We start from the raw sequence: 9,338 nt of genomic DNA on the forward strand, positions 1-9,338 counted from the left end.
TTGTATTGAATACCATATGATAGCCTGAAAATGAAACGCACAAAAAAAAATTATAAATAAGATATTTATTTAAATAGATTAAGAATACATCATTCAACATTTTTGTCCAACACAAGCACTTTTAAATACTGTAGAGAACTACCCATGAAATGACAACACTTTTTAAAGCAGAATCTAACCATGTCTGCTATGGGACAAACTTCAACGTCTGTTGATGTAACAAGTATCATATCATGTAAACAGTTTTCCGAACTTCAGAATGAAAGGTAACACTCTCGTTTACAGCACCTCCATATCCCCCCCCCCCCCCCCCCCTGGGGTAAATACCCCATATCCATTTGAAATAATATAGTTTGGTAATTGGAGTCATGAAATTGGCTAATCTAAAAGGTTATCAATCTCATGCTCTATCCCTTGAAATAAATGTATGCTGCAATACACAATTGTAGAAACTACAAAGTCACCATACATACAGTGCATAAAAATACTAGAATGAATTATATTCCATGTTAATTGCATTGATCATATTAAGTAGCACTACCAACTCATAACAATTTAAGTACAGATATAAATCCATAGTATTTACCTGGTTATCATTGGGCAGGAAATCAGTGTATAGGGAAGAGTAGCCAATACAACTAACACACCCTCATTCTATCTCCCATTAATATAGGCACTTTTCAAATACATTTACAAAGAAAATACTGTGAGGTGAAATCAAGAGTTAAACTTGGCCAAATTATGATAATATAAATAATGTTAAATGAAAAAAGTAGATACAATTATGAGAGAGAGACTTATTTATAGAACCAGAAAATCCACAACATCCACTTTGTGTAATACTTGAAAACAGACCAGCTGTTCGAAATGGAGGAGCGACCCAATCTCCATTCATTGTTAAAGGCCCTGTGTTTTTCCTGTGTTTTATATCGTATTGTACAACAGCTGATGAAACTAACACTGTAAAAGTAAATCAAATGTGATCAGTGTTCTTTCCTGATAGTTGCTGGTTGAAAATACAATCTACACAGGACCTTCTAATCAGCAGGTTTGCATGGCTGGGAGTTCCCACTGGGCAAAAACTTGTTGAATCAAAGTTATTTGTAAAAAATTCAATGTGATGACGTTGAATCAACTTAAAAAACTTTTAAAGTCATCAATGTAAAGGAATTTCTTTCTTTTTTACCCACCTTTTAACCTAAACCCATGACACAGTGAAATGTTTAGTTGATTTCACGTTGAATTCACATTAGTTGACAACTCAACAAAATGTAAATCAAAACTAGACATTGAACTGATGTCAGTACCCAGTGGGTTTCAGCTTTCCGAAAGAGTTCCAAACCTCTCTGCCAATAACAGCTAGTTTTCGATTTTCCCCTCCCCATTCAGACAGCCTTAGCTAAATTCTTGCTTGAGAAATAGTTTTTCGCTAAGAAGCAATTTTTGCCCATTTAAATGGAAATCTATCACAGTGAGGTACTTAATTGTTACCCAGAAATGATTTGATATTGGTATAAAAACGGCTGCATTGGGCCTTTTAATGTAATCACATAGATTGTGGGGTAACTTTGATGTACAGCAAAGGCCAATAAAACAACAGTCTACAGCCACCCCCAAAAAATGCCTTTCGTGAACTAACATTCGCACTTGACCTTTTCCCCTCTTACTAGTTCTGACTTTGCTGACTAGCTACTTTGTTTAGGAAACATTTACTTACTGGGATAAGTGGTTGTCCCACATAGCTATCTTAAGATGTATCTATACGTTGCTCTGGATAAGAGCATCTGTTAAATGAATAAAATATAAAATGTCTGAGTCAACGCCATCCACTGTAAAAATCTGTGTCAGGTAATCCAATAGGATGCCTACTAGGGGGGAAATCTTTGTGACGTCCAACTCTGGTCATACTGGGTCATATTCATCAGTGCACACACTAGCAAAGCGTTTACCAACAGAAAATGAAAATGAACGTTTCTTATTGGACAAGTTCAGGTAGTCCCTCCCTGTTTCAGTCGGTTTTCTTCCATTTGGTGACTAGTTAATACGACTCTGGCTGAAAAGGGACGATTTCTATACATATTTTTTTGTGAACAGATAATTAGTGGGTACATACTCCCTAGACTTGGAATATTATAAATATACCTTTCCCCACATTGAGTAGAACATTTTCCATTAGTTGACACATAACCATGAACAGTAGGAGCCAACTAGACCTAGATCGATTAGTTTAACACTAAACCGATACCTTCAAATCTTCGAATCCCTCAACAGATTGGTCTTTCAACAGCAAAATAATGTACAACAAATGTTTCACTTGCATGTCTTCAGTTAACCCATACCATTTAACAAAGCACTACTCACAGAGCACCACAAAGACCAACTTATACCAATCCATTACACTGTTTTCTGTTTGGATGCAGTGACAGTACAGATCGGACACTTGAAGCCTCCAGACATCTATGGTTTATCTTTGCAAAAATTCTGTTTGATGCATCAACTGAGGTGGCAAAAGTTTTAGTTGTAGCACCATAGACTGAATGACTAAGGGTTCGTCCCGAAATGGCACCCTATTTCTACTATATAGGGAATAGGGTGCAATTAAAGATGCACATTAGTGTGTGGGGGTTCAGTCTTCAAGCTTCCCGCAATGCTGAAGCTCTATATGATGACAGGGGGTTTCTGCCTGTTCTGGCAACCCCACCCTGAGCTGGGAGTGTTGCTGGACACCGTCTGCCTCCTTCTCCCTCAAGAACCTTTCTAACCTGTCCATGTAGGATGGCCGCCGGGGTAGGAGGAAATAGTGCGTGGCGCTGGCTTTCCTCCCATCCTCCATGATGGGCACGATACAGGGGGAGCGTGGGCCCACCAAGGGCCCAGTGGTCCCCTCCCTATGCTGCTTTTGTGGCCTCTGGAGGACCTTGCTGACATATTTGGGGTTGGGGGCGAAACTCTGCGTAGGGGGCATCACCCCATTCACGTATATAGGGAGGCTCTTGGGACTAGGGGTGCAACAGGAGCCACAAGGGGGCGCTATCGGTTCCCTGGGAGGGACTTTGGGAGGCTTGTCTTGGTCCTCGGTGACAGACCAACGGTGGCAGTTGGCAGTCTTGGAGGGGCGTGGGGGGATGGGGATGCGGGGAGGAACTTCAGGCTTGTCCAGCTGGGGGTGGCCCCTGTAGCTGCCATGGTGGTGGTGGTGAAGGTGGCATGACTGGCGCAGGCCAGAGGGCTTGAAGGAGCTTGCAGGGCCCGAGTGGGAGCGCCGCAGCTTGGACCATTGGGGCCGATCGGGTTGCTTGCTAGAGATGTCCCTCGCCGCTACCACCACGGCCCCTGGCCCTCTCTGTCCCCCAAACTGGGCCTGCTGCTCCTGGGTTCCACTTTGGGCTCCACCATTAGCCGAGCCGCTAGCCCCGGGGGGCCCCTCAAGGTAGGCATAGTTGACCTGGCCACAGCCCCTGAAGCTGCGTCGTCCAGTGGCTCCATAGTGGAGGGCCAGGGCCTTCGTGGAGCAGCGCTGGGGGAGTAGGTGCTGCCTCTCGTCGATGAAGAATTCCACCTCGCTGTCCGCCGCCTCATCTGAGGAGTTATCCTCTGGGTCAGGGAGAGGGGGCAGGGGCTTGGGGCCGCAGGACGGACCCTGCTCGTAAACTGATAGTCTCTGGAAGGAGGGGACCACCTGGTCCCCCTCAGGAGGGCGGGGCATAGTGGAGTGAGAGGTCAAGGGATGGCTGCTAGAGTACAGTGGATGGTGGGGCTGGGGCATCTTGTCTGTAAAGACAGCAAATAGAGAGAACATTCAACATAACTTGAATGATAGAGTCATATTTGCTATACAGAATGAATCTGATGTTTTTAATACTCACAATTTACAGTCAAATTAAAAGAGAATGAGCAAAGGAGAAACATTAATTTATTGAACATGGAAAATAGAAAACAGAAACATTTTAGCCTTAGGATTATATTATCTTCACTCTTATCTCCTCCCACAAAACAACAGATTTGAGCCAAATTTATTCAACAATAGTGTACAATACACAACCACTACATATAAATGATACAAAGAGCATCAATTTCCATCACAAGGAAGGAGTGTCCTCCACAGACAGACCACTTTCTGAGAGGAAGCTCTGCTCTCTGTAAAACATCAGCCACAACAACACCCAGATTAGTTGACGAATAATTTATCAGCGACGCAAGTGACAATCTTCAAGAAGCTTCCCATAACCTTCTGGAGCTTCCTGAACAACATCCTCCAATGAAAACATCCGATTCTGATTCCGCCACAGAGCTCAGGGACAGCCAGTGACCAGACAGCGAGAGATAGCCTTCTTCCTTTCTCTCTGCCCCAGCCCTCCCTCTCTCCCATCCCCGAGCCCAGTGTAGACTACAGCAGACCTGGGTCCAAGCAGTATTTATTTTCTTTCAAATACTTTAGGTGAACTTGATTTAGCTTTTAGCTGACCTGGCATAATGGAACCAAACCCCTCCTACATTTCCGCTTTTGGGACTATTCCATTGTTGCCATTATGCTTGGCAAAGCTCAAGAAAACAAACTACTATTTCAATCTAGGTCTGATCAGCCTCAATTCAACTCTAGGCTCAATCAAATCTACAATCCAGTATTAACGCAGTGGCAAATAAAATTAAAATTCCATTTGTCGAACAACACAACAGAACAGCTTTGGATCAGAAACAATCCTAGGTAGACACTGCCACAAGTGGAAGGGTCACATTTTCTAAATAAGACACATGGCATGTCCACAGTAGGAAGTACTTTGTAAACAAAGACACTGGGGAAATGTGCGTTTACACACGCAGCCCAATTCTGATCTTTTGCCCAATTATTGGCAAAATAGCTGATCTGATTGGTGGAAAAATATCAGAATTGGGATGCTTGTGTAAACACAGCCTCAGACTGGTTGAATTGAATTGTTTTTGCTAGTGCAAAAATATTGCAAATATCTGCCGCAAAAGTATTTCACTCACTGTCAAAGGCCTGGGACACTGTGTGGTGTTGGTGATGCTCTCTCAAGTTGTGTTCCATTGCGTCGTCAGCATCCAGGCTAAAGCACAGGCTGAAACACAATGACACACAGAAGAATGCTTGAATTGAACACTTGGCCATGTAGATAGTAGATACAGTATGTAGACTGGTCCTACACTTGTCATTGTGGCTGTAATGTCATGCATTATGTATGCATTAAGCTTGAGTCCGAATTCTAACTTTAGACAACTGCACGTAATTCAAATGAACTCAAAGAGAAGTCAATGCAGGATTTTTGTGAGAGTTGGGCGCGAGTTAGGATTCGTCCTTCAGTAACATGATTGCACTAAACCCATTCTCACTTTGTGCAATAACCATACTATGTGTGTCAATATTTGACAAGCATCAATATAACAATATCGATCACACAATTTGAATGAATGATTTTTTGTTTTTTTTTGTTTTTATTGCAACAATAACAATATTACACATCAATACAGGGACATTCCTGTGAATACAATGAAGTTACAACTGATTATCAAGTATTTCTGAACTACATGTTACATTGTTTTAATAATGAAATGTTTATCAACTACTAATAATTCCTTAAAGTGTACCTTATTGTAAAGTGTTACCCACTCACCTGTTTGTGCCATGTGGCTGTCCCCAGTATGCCTTGTTTCGGGCCATGCTGTGACAGAGACTGGGGGAAGGCAGGCTGCTCCTAACAGACATGTAGATGTAGATCCATAGAGCACCCAGTCCTCACAGAGACACTGTCCATCTGCTTACTGCAGTCCAGCCAACCAGTAGTTGTCATCCTGTCTCCTTGTTAGGTGCTGGCATACCTGAATAAGAGAGTGAGAGCGAGAGAGAACGAACGAGAGACAGAAAGGGCACGAGAGAGGGAAAGAAACAGAGAGAGGAAAAGAGAGAGGGTAAGAGAAAGATAGTGAGAAGAAATAAGCAAACATTCAAGTGTTCATCAACTATGTTGCTAACCATTTTGCTAACCATTTATTTCACAGGCCTGTTTCAGCTTCCGTTTGCCTGGTATTTTTGCCTTGTACACAACAGGTAAGCTACCTGGTACTAAATACATAGTGGGCCTTGTTATAATAAATCCAGTCAACATAAAAGTAATTATTAAACTATGTACTTTCCATTTGACAACATAATTTCTCTGAAAACACCAAATAAATTACCAATAAAATGTAATCATAACCTCTTACCCCTTTAACCATAACCTGACCACTACACTCCTTGTACCAGCGGTTGCTTTGCCTTGCTTTACTGAGCTAAGCCTGTCATGTGTGTCTCTCCTTTGTAGATCCAGCTCAAAGAGCCTGACTGAGTCTGACTGAGGCATGGAGTTGCATTGCACAACCTCTGGGTCAACAGTGGGCAGGCCTAAGCACTTTCTCCACTCCTTCTTCCCCTCCCAGGCCTGTGAGGCTGTGCTCTGCTCTCTGTACTCTGTAGTCATTCTTATTGCAGCGCTGCAGCGTAGGCCCACACCAAGGGGCCACAACAGAGCCCTTTCAACAGAGGCCATTGTGCAACAAGCTCCTGTGACGCTGGAATGACAAACACTCCCAGTGTGACAGTGCGCCAACACTCACCGAATGTGCGAAAAGTTCCTCACACATTTACATACAAGCGTGCACACAAACGTACACACGCACACACACACACAGTAAAGACCTACTTAGTTAGGAGGAGAGCGCCACTGGCAAACAGTTCAAGTACTTTCCATATGTCATATGAAAAAAGTGATTGTCTCCGATACCACAGAGATCAACATGTTTTTTTCAGAGCTGTACAGCCAGGTGTTCTTGTCAACTTTTTTCTTTGAACATAGTCTTCATACTACCCAGGAAAAAAGGTTAAATTCCAAGTTCAAAACACTGACAGCTGACAACAACAATATCGATAATGACAAGTCCACTGGGGAGGAAGACTGGACAAAGTGTCACCACATGCTACACAACAACCTGGGCCCTTTCCTTGCGCCACGAACGGGTCATGGTCTTGCGAAAAGCTGCTCTTTATGTAAACAAGTGTCAGTGTGACAAAATGGGATTTGAACTATAACTGTAATGGTGAAAAGTTGGTTAACGTGTGGTGTGGGAAGCTTATGCATATACCATCCATGGAACGCTCTCTAGACAAGACATAACATTTATGTACCTTCAAGTACAAGAAACAACCTTCTGCGTAATTTATGTCAAGAGAGAGCTCAGAGATGCAAGAAACCAAACAATAAGGAATTCTACCGGCAAATAACTCAGTGGTCATGAATGGGGCCACTCTGGGCCATGAATGGCCCTTTGTGTTTTGGCTGTGCGGAGAGAGGCCTGCGAATCCCAACGAACTCTCCCATGAGGTCAGGCCAGAGACATGCCATGGAAACATCCAGGGATGGCAGAGGTGTGTGAGAGAGAGAGATTCCTGGTGAGATTATGACCCGCCATTGGCATCTAGAGATCCGTTTGAGGAAGAGGAAACTAACCTAAAACACAGTTAGCACTAAGCCCATTAGAAGAGATATGTGTTTATCGTTTATCAGGGGCTGTATGATAAGGGGGGGGGGGTTGTAAACATTACACCATTGATAGGCCTCTCACTCTTACCCCTTGAAACAGGTGTAAATTATGCTATTCATCACATATCAAGCTTCTCTGGCGTTCAGCCATTTGTGGACTATTGCCCAAATTAAGGTTGACAGCAAAGAAAAAAGTGAAGAACGGTGATAACTTGTGCAATATTACACCAATATAAACTATATTTTAAGACGGAGTAACTCACTTCTGATAGTACTTAGTTTTAGGCTTGAATACGAATAACACCACCTATCTCAATTTGATCAGACTACTTCATACTATTTTCTCTTTTCATAGAGCCCATATTGCAATTAGGCCTACATTATTGTGATTTGTTTTATAACGTGGCAAAAGAGCAAAGAAAAGAAAAATCAAGGTAATAAAGACACAAATATATATTTAAACATAACCAGAATATGGCACTATAATATTATATTTGGCCTGGCCTAGCCTAATATAATAGGCTTATTATTATCATGGCGTATTACAGGTCAATAGCAACATTCTTATTATGCATTTCTGTCAAACGTATATGTGATGAAATACAATTATTTTGTCACTGTCAAATGTTCCCAAACCGGGCAACTATACCTGCTCTACCTGTGCAACAGGCAAAGAAGCACAAACAGAAAACACACCCTGTCCGGCAGACTCTCCCAGCTGACCGGTGACTCAGGTGCGAATCATTTCCCAAATAGAGGCCCTCTACATTATTCCATTACTGTGTTCAAGTCAAGTTTATTTGTCATATGCACAGGATACACATGGTAGGCGACACAGTAGGCTACAATTAAACGCTTAATCGCTTATTTCCGACAATAATATTAAGATATAACTTTTTTTTAAATAAGCCTGTTGGTCTAATAATCTTCTCATTCACAAATAGGCTAGTGTCTGTTATTGACACAATATTTTCATTCCAGTCGCAGCAGGCTTTAACATAGTAGCTCCTAGGTTAAAACAGCCTATTTAATTGTAATATTGTGCTACTATACTGTCATTGTAAATGAATTTAGTAGGCTACTTACCATCAAAGTAGGCTGCTGTGTAGTAGAGGTTTCGTAGTATAGTAGCTCCTTCGATTTCTAGCAGGTCTATCCAGTTATTGGCCGACTGCTGACGACAACAAAACTTGCACGTGCTATATCTTTTCCGACAACATTCGCTCGGGAAATTAATTTGCTCACAGAAACGCGGTTTCTCTATCTTTTTATAAGCATGGGTCAACGCTTGAACATTTGCTCCACCCGTGCCTTGCTCTTAAAGTGACCAGTTCTTATTTCCAGTTACTTGTAACGTTATCTATCCTCTCTCTTTGAACTATCTCCAATACAGCACTGTTCCGAGGTGTAAAGACAGGCTACCACCCAGAATACTCTGACATAGTAACCTGTCCGACTTCTGACACCAATTGGACACTTCTTACACCAGCATAGCAAAGGAGGGCGGGGATTCTTGGAACAAACATTTAAACCCAACAGGAGAGGTTCGATTATCTGGTGAGGACAGTACAGTAAATACTGGTCAACTGGACATGACATGTTAATAACACTGACGTGTTAAACAGTTCCAGAGTAATTAGGCTACAGTTTAAGAAGTAGTTTTCGATTATACCAATTTATATTAACATTTATTTCTGTCAGTGGGGGACGAGGTGTTGCTGACTGTAGATACTATCACCATTCACCAACTTTGTTTACCACCGCATGAGGTCCAGATTTAGATTTGATTGGGAACCCAATTAGCCA

General features: G+C 42.2%; 1 protein-coding gene across 2 annotated transcripts; it reads right to left on the reverse strand.

The window, feature by feature from the left end:
* Window positions 1–301: 301 nt before the first annotated feature.
* LOC139557133 (ERBB receptor feedback inhibitor 1-like) lies at window positions 302–8,941 on the reverse strand. 2 transcript variants are annotated; one of them, XM_071371535.1, is made up of 4 exons: window positions 8,619–8,941; window positions 5,631–5,835; window positions 4,990–5,078; window positions 302–3,771 (listed from the first exon to the last, which is right to left on the reverse strand). In XM_071371535.1, the coding sequence occupies exons 2-4, from the start codon at window positions 5,720–5,722 to the stop codon at window positions 2,627–2,629; spliced, it is 1,326 nt and encodes a 441-aa protein (XP_071227636.1). In that variant the 5' UTR covers window positions 5,723–5,835; window positions 8,619–8,941; the 3' UTR covers window positions 302–2,626. The 2 variants fall into 2 exon arrangements, with proteins under 2 accessions (XP_071227636.1, XP_071227635.1); XM_071371534.1 differs by lacking the exon at window positions 8,619–8,941 and adding an exon at window positions 6,220–8,558.
* Window positions 8,942–9,338: the final 397 nt, after the last annotated feature.

The sequence above is a fragment of the Salvelinus alpinus genome, chromosome 28, assembly GCF_045679555.1.
Source record: "Salvelinus alpinus chromosome 28, SLU_Salpinus.1, whole genome shotgun sequence".
NCBI lineage: Eukaryota > Metazoa > Chordata > Actinopteri > Salmoniformes > Salmonidae > Salvelinus > Salvelinus alpinus.